Raw genomic sequence first — 21610 nt, 5'->3', positions numbered from 1 at the left:
ATATTCATTTTTATAAAAACTTCTTGAACTTATATGTTTTTGTAACATCATGAATATATTCGCAACACTATTTACTAACAACGTGTTCAATAAAACGTATATAAAATATTACTCAATCTTAACCAATTGTATAATTCAGGCAACATCAGCTGTTGGATTATTCGCAAATATTTCAATGAATCTTTCAAAATATAACTGGTACACAACACGTGAAGAAAATTACTGCTTTGGATCACAGATTGTCTTAAAAAATAATATGACATTAAAATAAACCACTTTTGTCAAGTTCCCCTTTTCTTTACCATTAATAAACAAAATAGTTCACATTTGTTTTTTGGTCGGTAAACATTACACGATATTGTTACACGAAGGAAAACTCAATAGAAAACGTAAGGCTCACCTGAAACCTGCGCATGTCCCGAGGATTTCCCGCGTTTTTAAGACAATTCTGGTTACACTTGAGAAAGAGTTTAAGGAAAAACCTAGAAAAACATTGAAAAGACATGTTTCAATAAATCGTGAATATACTTGAATTAATGTAATAAAACACATGTTTCAATAAATCGTGAATATACTTGAATTAAAGTAATAAAACACATGTTTCAATAAATCGTGAATATACTTCAATTAAAGTAATAAAACACATGTTTCAATAAATCGTGAATATACTTCAATTAAAGTAATAAAACACATGTTTCAATAAATCGTGAATATACTTCAATTAAAGTAATAAAAGACATGTTTCAATAAATCGTGAATATACTTCAATTAAAGTAATAAAAGACTTGTTTTAATAAATCGTAAATATACTTCAATTAAAGTAATAAATTATTTTTTATGATGAACAAAAAAAAAAAAAATATTATTTGTTATTCCAGAGGTTCCAAAAAATATGCATTCAAAGTTATCAAATATGTAAAACTATGGATAAAAATAATTACTGCGTACTATTGCAGTTTTTGTAATTTCTTGTAATACGTTTACACTATTAAACCAAGATAAGTTGGAATCTGTGTCGGCGAGTAATGTCTTAAGAATTTGCAGGTAGCATCTCATGTTTAAGCAAAACTTCTGAAACTGTATTGAATTTTCCAAAATGGAAAAATATAATTGACCAAAGACATTTTATCAACTAGTCAGTGTATCTTATTGTGTCATGGAGAACAAAGGCAAGCGAAAGGTATTATTATTATTAGAAGTAAACTGATTTGCACGGACTTAGTGTATTCTCCTGTAAAATAAGACCAAGGTCATTTTCTTATGATAGCACTGATTTATCGAAAGTTGATTGTTTTAAACAATAAAAAAATGTTCGATTAACTATGCAAAATATTACGAATTTCTGCAATCAGCTTAAGCAGACACGTGAATATCTGGCATTATATCTTTTTGTATCTATGTGTGCTGTGTATTATTTCGTATAAGCTGCTAGATACAGGAAAGATGAAACAGTTTAGACTGTCATAATATAACACAACGTACTTTCAAAGTTACGTTTTCAATCTAAGTTGATATCATTAGTTAATAGCGTGAAATAATTAAAAGTTAACACATTCTATTTTTCCTGTTAAAATTCTGATATCTGACATTTTACGTTTCGTTAACAAAGAAGAAGAGGACGAAACGCAATTATGAAACATAAATGTATACTGGAAGCTACACAGCGATAACATATTGCATGCAGATGTTAGGTTTTCACTGTTTACTGGAGCCCGGTATCGCTAGGTGGTTAGGGCGCTCGACTCGTAATTTGAGGGTCGCGGGTTCGAAACCCCGTTACACCAAACATGCTCGCCCATTTTAGCCGTTGGGGTGTTATAATGTAACGGTCAATCCTACTATTCGTTGGTAAAAGAGCATCCCAAAAGTTGGTGGTGGGTGATGATGACTAACCGCTTTCCCTCTAGTCTTACACTGCTAAATTATGGATGGCTAGAACAGATAGCTCTCGTGTAGCTTTACGCAAAATTAAAAAAAAAGACATAAACACTGTTTATTGGTAAAGTTTAAAGGCTAAACTTGATATTTGAAAAGGGAACAGCCCTCTCTCTTACCCACCGTAACAAAATTTTGAGTATGAAAAATGCTTTAGCCCCAAAGCAAATAAGTAAAACCATGATAATAAAACAAATAATATTCAGATTAGATAAATAAACCAGCTTACTTCAGAAGTAGATACGACAATTTTAAAAAGAAAAGCAACATAAATGTTTTTAACACGTTTTTGTAAATAAATAACTGGAAATTTAGAAACTCGGTAAAAGCCTTCACTAGTCCTTATTTCAAATGTATTCTGTCTGATATCAGTGTGCTTACGTTTCTATAAAAATTAATCTTAAAGTTCTGACGAACAACGGTTTAGTTTACTCAGAATTTAGAATCAAATTATAATGAAACGAACTAGAGTTGAAATGATGTCTCTGGAATGGATGCATTGTTTTACACCTTATTTTGTCACGTGCTATAGCAGAAGTTGTATACATCAAATTTAAAGTACTGTTTTTGTATTCTGTGTCAGAACAAACAAGCGATGCTGTCTTTTTATTACGTCCAAATAAGAGAAATATTTCCCAAGCCAAATAAATATTAATGACACGTGTTTTCATACAGTTGACATCTGATCTTAAGCCTTAATTCAGGTGAAACACGTGGGGAGCAGCTCAGAGTCTTACAAATACTAAAATAATTGATAAATATGAGCCTTGCTGTATCAAGAGGAAACAGACGCTCGTAAGGAACAACGCTAACTATAATAAAAAGACGTTTAAAAAACTTTGAAATTTGAGCCTATAAAGAGCACGAGCAAACCTTCCAAATTACTGAAAATGCGGGAATGTGTTAAAAGCGGCACTGTGATGAGTTCTGGACTTTCTAAGATTAGTTTAAACTTTCTGTTCATTGAACTCAGGGCGAAAAATGAAATATGAGAAAAAGTGCGTGTAATCCTTAATATCCATTGCAAATTGGTATTTTAAAACACTTTGGACAAAACTATTAAAACCCTCCGCTGCCATCCCTAATGTTGAACTACTGACTATATAAGAAAAGTAGTCAGTTAGCAGCGCCATACCATCCATCATACCTGGCAAGGAATTACTGTCATTCTTATAAGTGTGGGAGATATTTTGTAGTATCTCACAGACTCCAATCCAGTTTACCAGCTCCAAAGTGAAACTTTCTGCCACAGGAACAGCCTGCGCTCTTTATCAGGCACGTATGTAATAATAATTACTAATTCACATCATTAGGCACCAAATAAATGACACACTGTAACCATTAAAATAATAAAAAAGCGTACTTTTAAAAGCACAAATGTGAAGTTAGCAAAAATTTGGAAAACAAATTGTGCGATAACAAAAACACATCGATACATTAGCATACTGTTGTTCGAGAATAAAAACATACACTGATACTTTAGTATACTGTTGTACGACATTAAAAAATACACTATATTATTGTATGATAACAAAAAATACGTCTATACATCAGTCCACTGTTGTACAAGAATAAAAAATACACTGACACATCAGTATACTGTTGTACGAGAATAAAAAATACATTAATACATCAGTATACAGTTGTATACGAATAAAAAATACGCTGATACATTAGTATACAGTTGTATACGAATAAAAAATACGCTGATACATTAGTATACAGTTGTACGAAAATAAAAAATTCGTCAGTACATCAGTATACTGTTGTATGAGAATAAAAAATACGTCAATACATTAGTATACTGTAGTATGAGAGTAAAAATACGTGATTACGTCAGTATACTGTTGTATGAGAATTCTGCGAATGCGGAGTATTAAAAAATTCTCTAACAAATGAAAACCGGTAAATTTATATAGAATCTATATAAAAATATAAGTCTCGTAAAACATTATAATGATCTCTCGAACTTCCAACACTGTTTTATCTATCGAGTGCCACCTTATGAAACGTAAACGGGCATATCCTTAAAAATAATTGTACACTTGGATAAACTCGTGTGTTGTTTGTTTCGGTATAAATTAAATAAATTCAAGAGTTAACTATACTGGGTCTCTTTCTTAATATTAAGGTTAATATATACAATAATAGATAATATTAAGGTTCTCTAGTTTTCATTTATGAGTTTGTTTATTAAGGTTTAAAAGCTTTCTTTCGGTCTACTGTCGAATCACTTCCACCTTTTATGATAGTTCTGTATTCATCTCTTCTGTTAGTTTTTGACTCATTGGGCCTGGCATGGCCAAGCGCGTAAGGCGTGTGACTCGTAATCCGAGGGTCGTGGGTTCGGGCCCGCGTCGCGCTAAACATGCTCGCCCTCCCAGCCGTGGGGGTGTATAATGTGACGGTCAATCCCACTATTTGTTGGTAAAAGAGTAGCCCAAGAGTTGGCGGTGGGTGGTGATAACTAGCTGCCTTCCCTCTAGTCTTACACTGCTAAATTAGGGACGGCTAGCACAGATAGCCCTCGAGTAGCTTTGTGCGAAATTCCAAAACAAACAAAAAATTTGACTCATTATTAATCAAGGCCACTTTAACAGTTTCTTTCAAGAAATAAAACTGTGTGTTTAGTACACTTTGTAGATTCATTTATATAGATTTCACACTTTGTATTATTCCATTTGCATCGAGTAAAAGCTCGACATTGCCAGTTTGTTAAGGCACTCCACTCGTAATCCGAGGGTTCGATTCCCCATCACACCAAAAATGCTCACCCTTTCAGCTGTGGAAGCATTATGATGTGATGGTCAATCCCACTATTTGTTGGTAAAAGAGTAGTCCAAGAGTTGGCGGTGGGTGGTGATGAAAAGCTGCCTTCCCCCTCGCCTTACACTGTTAAATTAGGGATGGCTAGCGCAGATAGCTCTCGTGTAGCTTTGCACGAAATTCAAAGCAAACCAAAACCAAACCATCGATTAAGGAGCCGTACCGAAGTATGAAACTGATCAAAAAGGAAAGAAGTGCCCTTGTGCCTAAACTTTGATCAACTGGTGTTTCAGATATTAGATTTAAAATAAAATATTTCCTACAACAGAAAGTTAATATTGAACATCTTAAATTCAACAGTCTCATCCTGTATTTATCAGTAGCTGTTCTTTGTTCTATACATTTTATTTGAAAATTGTTCATTTGACAAAAGTCAATGTATGTACGTCTTGGGGAATTCAAACTACTCTTGTCGATAAAATTTCAATATTCTAAAGAACCAGATTCAGTGAGTCACGAAATGTAAAACGCTCTGATATTTTTTCTTCGTTATTCGTGGTGACAGTTGTTGATAGCCCATCTCCTGTCTCGTTGACCCTGTTGTCATAGTCCCAACCTCCTCGACGGTCACTGATGTTTAAAAGCGAAATGAATCAAGCTCATTTCATAGACAACATATCAATCGATAAGCGACTGTAGAGTCTGCAGAAAAAAATTTATGAAATACTCAACAGCTTCAAGTGTTGAGACTTCAATGTTTACAAACCAAAGATTGAAATGAAATTACCCCTGGTGACTGATATTCGCAATAGAATCCATAATAACATTATTTTGATTGTTTGAAGGGACAAAGATTATTGCCATTGCTCTTACATTTTTATGGATAAATAATGGCGCACATGTATTTAATAACAAGCAAATATTTCTTTGGATAATATTTCTTTCACATGATTCTGCATTATTAGATCAAATACTCCTAAAACTATCACTGACTGGACTATAAAGTGTTTCACTGATTCCCAAAAGATCAGCTTTTATTCAGCTAGGTATTAACTGGTTGTGATGACACTTTCAAGGCAGTTCGACCGTTGTTGTTGTTTTTATATTCGTTTGTTTTAATGGACTGTTTTTTTTTCTACATCAATTGTGACGTATGTTTATTAAGAAACAATTTTTCAGATGGCGCCGTATTAAAATGTTTTCGTAGTGACGACCTCTTTTGGCAACTCAGATGAGGACAGTCGGAAAGACAAGCCATCTCTTTTTTTTTCTTTTTTTTTACAGAGGTTGCAACAGTATCAAACAAAGGTAGTGCACTGCATTTTAATTTACGAGTAGATTATAACCAGCTTCAGGCAGTTTTAATATTTTTTTCCATAATGTGGTGTTTGTAAGTCAGCACAAAACTATACAATGGGCTATCTGTGGTCTACTCACCACAGGTAACAAAATCGGGTTCTAGCGTTGTAAGTCCGTAGATATAACACTATGACAGTAGAAAGCTCTCTATAACAGCTACAAATAACCGCAGACATAACGCTATGACAGAGCTCTCTATAATAGCCACAAATAAAATTTAAAATTTTCAATTCTTCAAATTAGGTAACCATTTATTATTCTGTTACACATTTCCGGTTATGAAAACATTTTTAGAACCTTGTTCTTATTTTACGAATGATAATTTTATTTTGGGGAATCTCACCTTACATGCTTTTAACCAATACTGTTTTATTATATTTTTATCCTTGTATGGTTTCTTTCAATACCAATTGCGAATAATACAAATTTCATTACCAATTGCGCTCTAATTGCACTATTTCATCATCATAGTAAATCGATTCTAGTATTTTATCTTAATGATTTAATATTATTTTCTTATCATACTAAACGTATTCTACTATTTTATGTTGAATATTTAATATTATGTTTATGTAATACTAAATCTCTTTACAATTTTGTGTTCCGCATTTAATGTTATGTTCACGTCATATTTAAGCTGCTCAACTACTTTGTGTTGAAGAATTTACAGAGTGAACAGTACTACTGGAAGAGAATGACAGTTATAACAAGTCTTTTTCAAGGAAAAGTGTTCAACATAGAGAAATATATCAAAGTACAGTCACGTGGCGGAATCATGCTAATAGTGAAACAAAACATTCCATATGCATACTTTAAAAGACGACGCATGTAACAAAAATACGCGTAAATTAATCAACAGATTTATAGATATATACACAGAAGCTCGGCATGGCCAATTGGTTAAGGCACTCGACGCAGGTTCGAATACCCGTCACTCCAAATATGCTCGCCCTTTTAACAAGGAGCGTTGTAATGTGACCCTCAATCCGATGGTAAAAAAGTAGCCCAAGCATTGGCGGTGGGTGGTGCTGACTAGCTGCCTTCCCTCTAGTCTTACACTACTAAATTAGGGAAGACTAGCGCAGATAGCCCTCGTGCAACTTTGCGCAAAATTCAAAACAAACAGAAGCCAACGATAGGTTAACCAATCGGTTTTCTGATTTATTTATTTTTTGCCAGTTCCCAAATTGAAACTCCAATAAAAATAATAAGTGAGTTTATCTCACTTCTTAATGTACGCGTAGATCTTATATATATATATCTTTAATGTATTGAGTATTTTTTCCCTCTCATCCAACCCCCTTCTGGTAGTATTGAACTTTGTTTACAATTTCTGTTAACATACTTCTAAAAACCAAAATATTTTTTTTTACCACAAGAGGATCTTAAATATATATCAGTCAATAGATACTAGTTTAAAAGCTGTTTAAATTAACGGTTGGTAAAGACAAACTAAAAGAGATAAGCTCTGTTGCTTCCCATTAAAATGACAAGTCGGGTATCCCAGCAACAGTTAATGTTTTTATTTTTTCCCTTGCTTTTCGAACCCTTTTCCCAACCAATGAGTAAACAAGAAGAAATTCTCAATAGCCAAGACTGTAATTAGATCTCAAATCAGTATTAAGATAGATGAGCTAAATTTTTGTACTTGAAAAAAAAGCAATTAAACAACTCAGAGCCATTCTGTGAAACACAATGCCACGCCTAAAAATATAAAGACGTATTTTGCATTCTTTTAAATTAAGCACAGAGCTACACAATGGGTTATCTGTGCTATGCCTATCACGGGTATCTAAGCCCGATTTATAGCGTGTGAGTCTGCAGACATACCGCTATGCCACTTGGGGTAATTAAGATGTAGAAAATACCTTTAAATTATAGCTTTTTTCAGTTCGATTTGTCAGCCGATTCTCTTCATGTCTTTATAAAATGATTTCTTACTAAATATTTTGTTTTCCTACAAATGTTTAAGTAAGTGTTTCTTACAATGATCTTTCTTTCAATTAGCGATACAAACTGATGCTTGTATTAACTTCTGTCAATTTTGGCTTTCTCGCTGTAAACTACACATTTGGTTGAGACTCATAAACTACACCTTATAAATAAACCTCAGAAAAAATACACCTACCAACCTTTAATTTTTTAGAAAAAAAAATGGAGCTAATTTTAATAACATATATTCCTCGAATGTGTACTCTAAATAAACCAAGATGTTTCTACCAGTAGTACATAGGTTCGTACTTTATACAATTACTGCAAGTTTTAAAGTTATACCAATTTTAATTACGTTTACATTTATGCCCAGAAATACTGATTTTTTTTCCCAAATGGCAGGCTATGAATCTTCTAGATAAAGTATGCCCTTAAATTTATAGAGTAATTTCAATAGGCTTAGTGTGACCCGAGCTTTCCCATAGCATGTGGTGGAAAGAGGAAATTTATTGGGTTTGGATATAGCGGAAAGGTCAGCCTGGAAAATGTCAAACATGTTTAGTGTTGGCACTGTGGCAGAGATAGCGCGAAGTGTTGGAGGACAGTCTGTCAGTAATTATCTGTTTACAGAGCTTGAAATGTCGGGGACGTCCGGATGGTTGTACCCGACATAGACCTCATGCCCAATCGCCGGAAATTTTGTAGATCTTCGAACTGATAATAGGGTTACTTAACCGTGTCCTTCGTCAGTACTAATGACTGGGCAATTAAAACTTTCCCTTCGTAAATGTGTTAGAGCATAGGAACCAAATTATTACCATGAGCAGACAACCCATGCATTAAAACGTGTATGAACCAAACCACAGAGGAAGTACTTTTCGGAAAGCTAAATTTTAGTTTTCTAAAGTTTTAAAACGGTAAAAACGATTAACAAGCGATAGTATAAAAAATGTGTTTGCCCTAAAATTGTTTGGGCTCCATAACTTAAACAGAAAAACAGTAATTGAATACTAAAAAAATAAAAATATAAAAAAATAAAAAGTAAAATCATTTTAGTCCAAGCTGACTCCTACTGGTCAACTTTCGAAACGTAAGTACTCTCTCTAGAATGTAATAGCTTGTCAAGTAACAATATGAAATCGAAAAACAAATCTTAAACCATCACAATTCAATATTATTTCCTGTCCTGCCTTACGATGCATTAGAAACAACTGTATTAGAAAGTAACGACGATTACCACTTTCAACTTTCATTTCCAACAATTGGTGCCCATGGTGGGCAGAGCACAGACAGCCCATCGTGTGGCTTTCTACTTAAGAACAAACAGCTGCAGCTAAAGTTTCGTTATTTTGTGAGTGAAACTGTAAAAACAAAAAGTGTATTTTTCAAATTCTGTAAAGTATGTTCTACGAAATTCCGATAACAATTAATACCCACAAGCCGTTAGTAATGAACCAATCATTGTTTTTCAACTACGTAAGGAATTTTATCAATCTATTAACTTCATATAAGAACACTATAATATAGTAAAATTTTCAACGTCATGAGCTAACTTAACAAACACATTAATATACTCTACTAACTCACTGAATCTTTGTTAATCGCATCTTCTCACAGTAATATACTGTAACAACTGATTCAATGCTTGTTATTTACGTCTTCCCAAAGTAACATACTATAACAACTGACTGTTGGTTATTTATGTCTTACCACAAAAATATACTGTAATAATTGACTAAATGTTCGTTATTTACGTCTTCATACAGTAACATACTGTAACAACTGACTCAATGTTTGTTAGTCACGTGTTCCCACAGTGATATACTGTAACAACTGACTGTTGGTTATTCACATCTTCCCAGAGTAATATACTGTAACAACTGACTCAATGTTTGTTACTCACGTGTTCCCACAGTGATATACTGTAACAACTGACTGTTGGTTATTCACATCTTCCCAGAGTAATATACTGTAACAACTGACTCAATGTTTGTTACTCACGTGTTCCCACAGTGATATACTGTAACAACTGACTGTTGGTTATTTACGTCTTCCAAAGTAATATACTGTAGCAACTGACTGAATGTTTCTTATTTACGTGTTTCCACAATAATATACTATAACAACTAACTCAAAGTTTGTTATTTAAGTCTTCCCACATTAATATACTGTAACAACTGACTGAATGTGTTCTTATTTACGTGTTCCCACAGTAATATACTGTAACAACGGATTAAAGGTTTGTTATTTACGTGTTCCCACAGTAATATACTGTAACAACGGACTGAAGGTTTGTTATTTACGTCTTCCCACAGTAATATACTGTAACAACTGACAGAATGTTTCTTATTTACGTCTTCCCACAGTAATATACTCTAACAACTAACTAAATGTTTGCTACTTACGTCTTCCCACAGCAATACACTGTAAGAACAGACTGAATGTTTTAGTCACTTGTTTCCACATTAATATACTGTAACAGCTGCCTGAATATTTGTTATTTAAGTCTTACCACAGTAATATACTGTAACAACTGACTGGATGCTTGTTCTTTACGTCCGTCTTCCCACAGTAACATACTGTAACAACTGAATGTTTGTTAGTCACGTCTTCCTACAATAATATGCTGTAACAACTGGCAGAATGGTTGTTATTTACGTCTTCGCACAGTAATATAGTGTAACAACTAACTGAACGTTTGTTAGGGACATCTTTCCACAGTAATATACTGCAAAAACTCACTGAATGTTTCTTATTTAAGTCTTCCCAAGGTAACATAACTGTAACAACTGGCTGAATGTTTGTTAGTCAGATCTTCCCACAATAATATGCTGTAACAACTGAATGAACGTTTGTTATTTACGTCTTCTCTCAGTAATATACTGTAACAACTCACTGAATGTAGGTTATTTACGTATTCACACAGAAATATGCTGTAACAAATTATTGAACGTTTGTTATTTACGTCTTACTGTAGTAGTATGCTGTAATAACTGACTGAATGTATGTTATTTATCTCTTCCTGTAGTAGTATGCTGTAATAACTGACTGAATGTTTGTTATTTACCTCTTCCTGTAGTAGCATGCTGTAATAACTGACTGAATGTATGTTATTTACCTCTTCCATAGTAGTATACTATAATAACTGAATGAATGTATGTTATTTACCTCTTCCTATAGTAGTATGCTGTTATAACTGACTCAATGTCTCTTGCTGCAATAAATTGCTCTAACTGTATGACTTTCAGTTTCAAATGTTACAAATTACATGATAATGAAATTTTATAATTTTTTTTACACTTTATCGTTTTTTTACATTTCATCTGTCAACATATACTGAATCGGTAAAAGCTGACTATCGGGTTATATCTAAAGTGGTTGTTACATAAAATAAATTCATTTTATCTGTCACAACAAAGGATTTTTATTTATTGTGTGACATATGGAAATTCTTGTACTTTAATTTATTCTTTTTTGAAAGTTTCATGTTCGCCCTGCACAATGTAACATATAAACTAGATTAAAAAAAAATATTATGTATGCGGTTCATAAGTGTGAAAAATATGAAGAACTCATATGTTTGACTTTTAGAGAACAAATAAAACTAGATCCTTGACGAAGCACGCTTATGTACTTTTAAATAAGATATAAAGTAGATCTTTGATGAAGTACTCTTCTTTTTGACCTTGAGATAAGATATAAAACTAAACCCTGGATGAAAACTTTAGTGTTTAACTCTCAACATGTAACACATGAAACTACACCCCTAATAAAGCACTTTTGCATTGGAGTCTCAGAATGATACAGACAGATAGACATATACTTGTAAAAGTATACTCGACCTTTCTTTCATATTTTGTAAACTGAAGGCGTTAGTTCCTTCACAAGATACGAAGAACACGACCGAAGGATGTTAACCAACAAAGAGCTAGTATTCATAGATGCGAATCTGAACGTTTAAAGTACGAGAGAAAAATAAATACACGTATCACATACTGCTAATAGACGCTGCTTGCGATCTTGTTTCGAATACGTCCATTTTTCTGTGTTTATAAACTCAAGTAACATAATTAAGTACACGTAAAGACGTAAAGATGACTGTGAGACGTATATGATAAGCACATGCAGGTCTTGTATAGGAACTCAAGAACGCGCGTTTCTCTTTTCCCAAGAGACTTCCTAGCATGTTCATACACTCCTTGCTCTACGACTGGTTGGTACGTACATTTTTATACAGTAACTCACTCATAAAGGAGATATAAGTTAAGGTAGGAGACTGAAAGAAAACACTCCAGCCCCCAGAGGATTAGCATTATGGTAGTGGTGGTGGTACATGGTTAAGAAGGAGTTGATCCGTTAGTGTATCTATGAAATGTACACAAACCTTCGCATGTGGTTCTGTTTATTTATCTAAGAATCGTATAGTTGCAATAGATTAATTTTATTCTTCTCAAACACGCACACACACGAAATATTTTAGGGGAAGTAAACAGGTTGACTGGGATTTATCATTTAAAAAACTACCCCACTCCATAACGAAACCACAGACGTGCTTTTGTCCTCGACTAAACTCAGTAAACAACTTTTATTCATTATTTCTTTCAGAGAAACTTAGATCTATAATTTTCCATCCTCCAAAAAAATAAATAAAGTCGAACTGATATTTGCTTAACGAACAATTTAATAATGTCTTTGATTATTGTTTTTCTTTGCATCAAAGTTTTCTAAGTCAAACTCACTTGATTGGGTCTTAACTCGTGATCATCAAACTACATTACTTAGTTTTACCTAAAATAGTTTGTCTTACTGAAAGGGATCAAACATGATTATGCCTGATTTAGATATAGAGTAATGTGATTTATGGGAAACCAAGAATAAAAAACATTAGATAATTTTGTTGTTATGTGTCCTATGTTACCAATCTGGATACCCCACACATTTTGATCAACATTCTATGTCGACCTCATTAAAGGCACTATGAGATTTTTTAAAACTCCCACAAACTGCTTGCAGGTCCCAGACTCTAGCTGCGGTCACTCGGCGTCATTTGTGAAGATCAATGGACAGGTCCTTTGACCACAACAGCAGAAAATTGGCTCGGCGGCTAACCAGAAGGGTCGACCAACCATGGCGGCAGGGTAGGAAAAAAACCACCCTAGTATCAGATCAACATCAGATTTCGGATTTACATCGCATCTTAACGATCTCTAGTGTGTCATCATACGTGTTTCCACAAGTAAGATTCCATAAGCTTAAACTGAAAGTCCAGAACTCGAGAACATGCATAAATACTTCGTTGAACGGAAAAGTGGTGACTGTAGGATTCCCTGTACGTCATCGCACGTGCTTCCACCAATAACACTCTACGAGTTTAAACCAAACGTACAGAACCCGAAACCTACGTAGGTTATTCGTTGAACGGAATGGTTACAATTATGGTAAAGAATTTCAGAGTCCCTTGCTTAGTACCGATATTTCAAGTTTCTGATAATTAACACTTTAAGAAATGTTAAATAAAACGTGGGGTTTTCGTGCACGAAAATTTGTTACAAACAAATAAGACCAGATCTGTAGCTCTCGTGTGTGCTTTATTTAAATATTACACATTAAAATAAAAATATTGCTCAGCTTCTAAAGAGTTATATATGTGTTTAAAAAGATCTTATATTAACTAATACATAAACGATATAGACTGCCCACAATGTGTTTTATATGACTAGAAATATTCTTATTAGCCACTAAAGATAAGGAACTAACATACATTATTTTGTACAGTTAAATATACTAGATCACTAACATCTAAAGACGTAGAATTTCGAAATACGTTTTGTGTTGCTAGAAGTATCGCGTATCTAACAATTACTTTTTCTGTTAGAAATGTATGTACTGCAGAACAAAAAATGTGAACTTTCAGAGTGCGTTTTGTATCAATAAACGATATTACGTATGTAATAAATATAGACGTGAAATTGTCAGAAAGGATGTTATATGATTTATAGCATTACATATCAGGCCTGCATTCCATTTTCGTTTATAAAATTAAACCTAAAAAATGCACAAGGTATTGGATGATAAAACGTAAAAAAATAAGTAAAACATTATTTGACACATCTTTATGGATGATTATTACTTACTGCTCTGCCATTAGCGTCCACCATCGAAGATAACGTTCCGACTTAACTACACCTACACTCAGAACAGATTTCTGTTATACCGTTTCGCTCAATTTTACTGAGACCTTGTGCATTACGCGCCGCTTCAAATCTTGAGTAAAACACCAGAATTTCTATCAAAAAACCTAAATCAATTCCCAGCACCATTACCAGGACTTCTTTGAAGACTATAGTAAATCAGCAGTCGAAACACGTGGTATAGATTATTACTAATTGGTGTTTAGTGATAGAAAAGTAATAACTTATTAATAATGAGGCATAGATGATCGAATAAAACCATAACAACAATTTTGATCGTCATAAATTAACAGTAATATACTAACACCTACAGAAGTAAAACTGCGGTCGTCAAAATCTAACTTTAAGTATGAACACCTAAAAAAAGTAAAACAGTGTGTCAAATATTTCCTTACTGGTTCAGTAGCTAGCTCCAGAGCTTATACGTTAGCATTTGTGGCTCAATCCCAGCAGTCCGAACAGTAGAAATATTCCATTGATCAGCGCTTTGTAGTTAAATGAGAAAAAAAAAAAGGTCGAGTTTAAATAATTAAGTAATCTTCTTCACGTATTATGAGTCGCCAATCACTTGGATTTATGATTAAATCCAAATTTTATAACAATAACCAGACGTCAATAAGAACACAGAATCCCCAAGCAAATCGCAGTTACACAGTTGCAAAATCAGAAACAAAAACGCGTAATTCAAAGCTTTAGATTGGTTCCAAAAGCCTACATGTTGTCTTTGATTCAATATAGAGGTGAAAAACAGCACTAGGTTTCTGTTTCAATTCTGCAAAGCAAGATGTAATTACACTTGTAATACGTATAGCAGGTGAATCACTTTTTATGAAAAAAACAGTTGTTGAATACACTACAAACCACGACCACTTCCGACTTCTTTATGAGTGAAGCAATGCCACGCTCAAACCCCATGATGATACATTTAATATTTTGTAAATTCCACCGCTACTCGTTTCTTCACATATATTTTGTACTTTTAAAGATTAAGGTGACCAAGTCTTATTTGAAACACAGAGTTAAGCTAGATACTAACTAATATCAACAAGGTATCCTACACTCAAGGAGAGTGGTGCTACAGGACCATCTCAGGTTACATCATTTTCCCTATAGCTGCTATGTGTAACATATTCAAAATTACTTCTGGCTGTTTAGAACATATTTCCCTCCCATTCCTTGTGTGTTGTAGAAAGCCATTTGCGTTATCATCCTTTAAAATGTTGATGTTACATAAATATTAAATGTTTTATATCCATAAGAATAATCGTTAGATAAAAACTGAAGATGATTATGTTTTAAAAAAAGAAACTTTCACTTTAACAACGATGTAGAAGGAGAGACCTTTCACTATGGGCTCATTTCTAGGGACCAGCCTCGTATTTGTTTTGTGCTTGTTATCGTTTCCATATTCATATTTTAATACATTATGCGTATAACTTCACGAAATTGTGCGTCTTATCACCAAATATTACAAGGCTTTCGTACATAAAATATCAGGTTTTGTAATGAGTCTGAGATTTTTTTAAGTAGCGATTTTTCTTTTCGAACGTTGAATATCTAATATGCAAAATAATTTTGATGTTGAAATTAAAAATAATTTAGGCATTAAAAAGATGTCAAATTTCACGTGTAAAATACTTATGATCTCTTAGTTGCAATCAGATACTTAACATATTATTTTTTTTAGAAAACTTCGTATTTTATACTATCTTCACTATTGTGAAATTATTATTATTATCTGTATTAATTTGGTCTATTTGACCGACCTTATAACTACTATCAAAATTAGTAAATAGATATGTACTATGTTTTCTCGTTTTAAAATGACTATAGATTATAAAACCAAAAACGTTTAAATAGCTTAAATATCCAAAATTATACATCTATATCTATACATTTATTACTTTTATTCTATTGACTTTTCAGCCTTATCGAACTAACATTGCAGACGTTTTAATGTGTGTATATGTGTGTTTTTCTTATGGCAAAGCTACATCGGGCTATCTGCTGTGTCCACCTAGGGAAACTGAACCCCTGATTTTAATGTTACAAATCCGAAGGCTTGCCGCTGTGCCAACGCAGAACGAAGTTTTAATGATGTCGAGTGTGTGCACTCATGTTAACGTATTCAATAGTATAAAACTGAGCTTTAATAAAGTGACCTGTCCTGGCTTTTTTCTAGTGGACTAGTATTTTGTAAAAAAGTCACATTTCCGTTATAATACATAACATGTACATACATATATATATTATTATTATTATTTACAAATAAGTTCTTAAATTTCTATGATTCGTCTTAACACATAACCCGGCATGGCTATGTGGGTTAAGGCGTTCGACTCGTAATCTGAGGGTCGCGGGTTCGAATCCCGGTCGCACCAAACATGCTCGCCCTTTTAGCCGTGGGGGCGTTATAATGGTACAATCAATCCCACTATTCATTGGTAAAAGAGTAGCCCAAGAGTAAGCGGTAGGTGGTGATGACTAGCTACCTTCTCTCTAGTCTTACACTGCTAAATTAGGGACGGCTATCACAGATAGCCCTCGAGAAGCTTTGTGCGAAATTCAAACAAACAAACAGACAATCTTAACACATAGAACAGTAAATAAAGAAGTAGGCAAAACAATGATCTCTTCTACTTATGAACTCTCTAAGCCAAGGGCGGCAAGTTCGAATTTCTGTCACACCAAACGTGCTCGTCCTTTCAGACGTGGGACGTCCAACTATTCGTTGGTAAAAGAGTAGCTCAAGAGTTGGCGGTGAGTGGTGACGACTAGCTACCGTTCCTCTAGTCTTACACTGTTAAGTTAGGAACGGCTAGAGTAGATAGCCCTCGTGCAACTTTGCGCGAATTTCGAAAACAAACAAACTTATCAACTTTTTACTCGTTTGCTGTAATTTGCTGAGCCTTGTCAACTTTCTCACGTGAAAGTTGTAAAACATTTATTTTAAGTTTTATATCTACATTTGGAAATAGCAAAAAAATATAAATTACTATATCAATACAACATAATTCCACTACCATTTTTCAGGCTCAGTAAATAAGCTGTATTTAGGTCTGAAGAACATTTTATTTCGAACTCTATTAGCTCTTACCTCTCCACTTCGATTCTACCACGGAAAGGAAGGTTTTCTCGCGCAAACACTTCGCAGAGCATGAGTAAACCACGTGGGGAACATTCTGAGCTTTCTATTGTTTATACATACATCAGAGAACGAAGTAGGTGTACGTAAGCAAGCATTTCCAAAACTGGAAAAGGTGGGCGGAGCCAACTTGGTTGATTCACTAAATACAATAATATACAGAAAATGTAGGAGGTTCTTATTTTATGTTATAGCTAGTTAATATCGGTAATTCAAGATTTTAAATATGAGAAACTATAGACTTTGCATATGGATGTTATAAATATCTGATTTGAAATAACGCTCTATTCAACATTCTACGTGGCACACAAAAATCGATATTTTGGATTCTTTTAATAGTTATTTTAAATTAAAAAATTAACTAATGTATAATACAAAAATTTGAATTATAATCCACAATATGAAACCAAATTTACTGACATACATTCATAATAGAAGATCAATAAAGCTTTGAATCTAAGTCTACAAACGTGATGGCACGCCCTTTGACCCCTTACCACAGGAAAACCCGTGGAGATAGGAATGAAAGACCATTCTAAATCAGGTAAGTAACTTTTCTTATACCAGCTAAATGTAACGTTCAACATTACCTTCAGCTGTTGAAACCATGTTTTCTTCTTGTTTTTGTTTGTATGTTTTGTTGCAAACAATACCTTTCTTTAAAATGTTGATGTTAGATAAATATTACACGTTTTATATCCATCCATAAGGGTAACCATTCAATAAGATGACCACTTTTTAAGAAAATAATTTTATGCTATAAAAACTTTCCAACGGAAGACATATTTACTTATTTAAAAATAACAAATCCTGAAACATAAGTGTAACTGAATTGTAAAAAGGTGAACTACGTCGATGTTCATAAGCTGACTACGTCTGTGACAGTGGATACAAATAAGTTTTAAATGTTTTTACGTAAAGAGATAACTTGGTGTAGACTTATTAAAACACATAAGCCCTTATATCCTCCGATACTTAAAAACAATTATATTAATCACAAACACCATTATATTTCCCGTACTTAAAGACAGTTTCTGTTTAAGCCCAGACACCACTACATCCTCCGATATTTAAAGACAGTTTCTGATTAAGCCCAAACACCACTAAATCCTCTGATATTTAAATACGGCTTTTATTTAATCACAAACACAACTATATCCTCCGATACTTAAAGACAGTTTGATGCAATCAGTCTAACTTTTCCATAAGGTTTAGTAACTCATTACTTCAATTTTTATTCTGATGTGATGCATAATTGAATATGAAATATATTAGCTTATACATCAAAACAGAATCGGTCAAGTTATGACAGATTATGTTTAACATAATCAGGCCAGTGATAAACAACGTAATCCACAGAAGGTTTTAAGTCTCGAGACGTGGATGATAATTGTAAGCCTACTGACACGTTTCTTGAAAGATCAAAAGACACGCAAATAAAGTCCGTCCTAACGAGAGACGTTGTAAATGATTAAAATAGGAGACTACATATTTTTGTTTGTCTACATCACCATCAAACCACAAAAACATAACTTTTTTTAATTACGTCAACGGTAAATTGAAGACAAATTAGCTAACGGCACAAATTGGTAATGCGTAGGAATAACAGATAAGTCCAATAAACGTGTACGTGAAATTGTAACTTCAAGAAATTCGCTCTTATGTGGCTGGCGCTGAACCACTGTACGTTACGAATCGTAGTTTCTCGGTGCTCTGGTGTGAGTCACGTTTTGTCGTGTAAGGCTAACATGGTTTTACTGCAAACGAAGAGAGACACCTAGGACTTATTTTCAATAAACCTCGAGATTATGTATATTGTAAAAGTATTAACATGAAAGGAAAAGTTGTACATAAGCTATATCGCCACCCACCCCACCTCTCTTTCTCTTCGGTTAGTGTCGCTGGTCGCCGGGAAAATCAGCCAATTTAATCGTGTGTTTCACGCCCGTATTTAGACGCCCTACCGTCTAATTGGCTCACTATGTGAAAGAAGTAAAAAATGAGACAACACTAGGCCTGACAAGGGTAAACTAAGATTGATTGCGTCACGACGTGATTCTTTTCTTCACGGCCGGAAGTTTCGTGGTTCCGCGTGCGTACTGGCCGTTGATGCGCACGTGCACCCTCTCTACAAGCGGCAGGTGTTACTAAACACCGTGAATATAAAATATCAATCAAAGCCAGTGATCTAGGTGCCATCGATAGGGTATACGGTCACAGTGGAGTGGAAATAATGGTTCGACACCATCTGCCGCGAGAGGGCAAGTCTCTATCTCAGTGGCAGCAAAAACTGTCAGATATTCAAAACTGCTGGAGCGAGTTGTATATACAACTTCAATTTTTTTTCAACTCGATATGGTTTTCAAAGAAAGCTATAAGAGCTTTTCAAAACACTGTTTGAAACCAATGGAAAAAACAGACATGTACAATTTAAAATATCAGCAACCAACCTGTGTCTGAAACGACATCGTAAACCATATAAAATTTTATGGCACCGATGCTATCAAACGATAATAGATCCAATAATCAAACACATCGACTGCCAGATAAAAAAAAATCTTCATATCTGTGTGTTTATACATAATCAGAAATTTGTACTATCGAAAAAGTTTAATATGTAGCGAAAGACAGACATCCCTTTTCTAAAAGGCCAGCTGCTATATGGAATATTACAACAGCACCGATAAAATTCGATTTCCCTTTAATTTGATTCGTAATTACAGCGCCATCTCTTCTTTCTAGCCTACGTTTATTTAAGCCTAATTATAAGAGATTATATGGTGAGAGTGACAACTGGATTAGATTGTTTTAATTTTCAGAAATACGGGCTGAATATTGAACACACTTGCAAGTGTAGCAACTAACATATAGAAACACAGCGAGAAAAAATAGAGGCTTTTTACGAGACAAATATAGCAAAGGATACGTTTTTTATAGTTTCAACTTAAATATTTCAATATAATACTTATTTGCCATCTACTGTGGCTGTTAATAAATCGTTTTAGTTGTCTTTTGTTTTTGTTTTTAGTATCCGATATGCATTTTTATTTTTAATTTTATTAATTACGTATTGAAACATACAATGTATTAAGACAACGCCTTTTGCGGTTTAGATACACACTTTGGTAAACCCGTGTCCATTATCGTTTAGATATATGCTTTAGTAGGTATGTATTAATTATAGTCTAGACACACGCTATAGTAAAGCTGTATGTATCCATTACTGTTTAGATGAATGTTTTCGGAAACCCTTCTCCTTTGTACTCTAGATCCATACTGTAGTAAACCCACACTCCTTGTAATTTACACACAGACTTTAGTAAACCCATATCCTCTTTAGTACAGAAACACACTGTAGTAAATCTGTATCATTGTAGTATTCAACGAACACTTTTACATGCCCATAGTCGGTGCATGTTAAAGAACACACTTAGTAGACTTAAGTTCCATGTGTTTTTAATTGACAATAAAGTAAGCCTATAATCCATGTATTTTAAACAAATAATTGAAAACACACGACTCTTGCTTATAAGTGTTAATAAACAAATGACTAAATATTTATGCTTCGCTTTTAAACACACTCTTGAAATGAATTAAAATCCTACTAATTTTAAACGCAAACTTCAGAAAACTTATTTCTATCTCAAATACTCTCTTACCAGTAGACCTCAAATGTTATAGTTCAGTTTTGTATACTTTATTATCTAATACCAACACTTCCCTTATATATACTAGATATTCTAAGAACTATTTATCTGTTTTTATTAAATTAGATAAAACAATTAGGAAGTAGGAGGGAAAGCGCCAAAAATAAGTAAACAAGATACAAATGGGCGTTATGGTATTATATCACATGATGGCTTTTGACACTGTGCAACCACTGTTCCGCCCATTCCTAATAAGTGTGCTTTATGAAAGTTGCCTAGCGCGTTAAGGCGTGCGCTTCGTAATCTGAGGGTCGCGGGTTCGCGCCCGAGTCGCGCCAAAACATGCTCGCCCTCCCAGCCGTGGGGGCGTTATAATGTGACGGTCAATCCCACTATTCGTTGGTAAAAGAGTAGCCCAAGAGTTGGCGGTGGGTGGTGATGACTAGCTGCCTTCCCTCTAGTCTTACACTGCTAAATTAGGGACGGCTAGCACAGATAGCCCTCGAGTTGCTTTGTGCGAAATTCCAAAAAACAAACAAACAAACAAACTTATGAAAGTTGGTAATTCTTCAAATTAAATGAAAGGTGTATATAAATACATTTCTCTGCTTTAAACTTTATTTCATCAATTAAAT

General features: G+C 33.9%; 1 protein-coding gene and 1 long non-coding RNA gene across 4 annotated transcripts in view; one reads left to right on the top strand and one right to left on the bottom strand.

The window, feature by feature from the left end:
- LOC143257507 (uncharacterized) overlaps positions 1-13971 on the top strand; it is a 29527-nt gene extending 15556 nt beyond the window's left edge. For both annotated transcript variants that reach the window (XR_013031890.1, XR_013031889.1), the window contains exon 2: positions 13006-13971. This is a non-coding gene — a long non-coding RNA (uncharacterized LOC143257507). The remainder of the gene's footprint in view (positions 1-13005) is intronic.
- Positions 1-21610, bottom strand: part of LOC143257504 (transcription factor collier-like) — a 133263-nt gene that overhangs the window by 35284 nt on the left and 76369 nt on the right. For both annotated transcript variants that reach the window (XM_076516278.1, XM_076516277.1), the window contains exon 7: positions 401-482. In XM_076516278.1, coding sequence (XP_076372393.1) covers positions 401-482 — 82 coding nt within the window. The remainder of the gene's footprint in view (positions 1-400; positions 483-21610) is intronic.

The sequence above is a fragment of the Tachypleus tridentatus genome, chromosome 7 (genome assembly GCF_004210375.1).
Source record: "Tachypleus tridentatus isolate NWPU-2018 chromosome 7, ASM421037v1, whole genome shotgun sequence".
Taxonomy (NCBI): Eukaryota; Metazoa; Arthropoda; class Merostomata; order Xiphosura; family Limulidae; genus Tachypleus; species Tachypleus tridentatus.
Note: the sequence above shows the minus strand (reverse complement) of the source record. Positions and strands in the feature narration are given on the sequence as shown.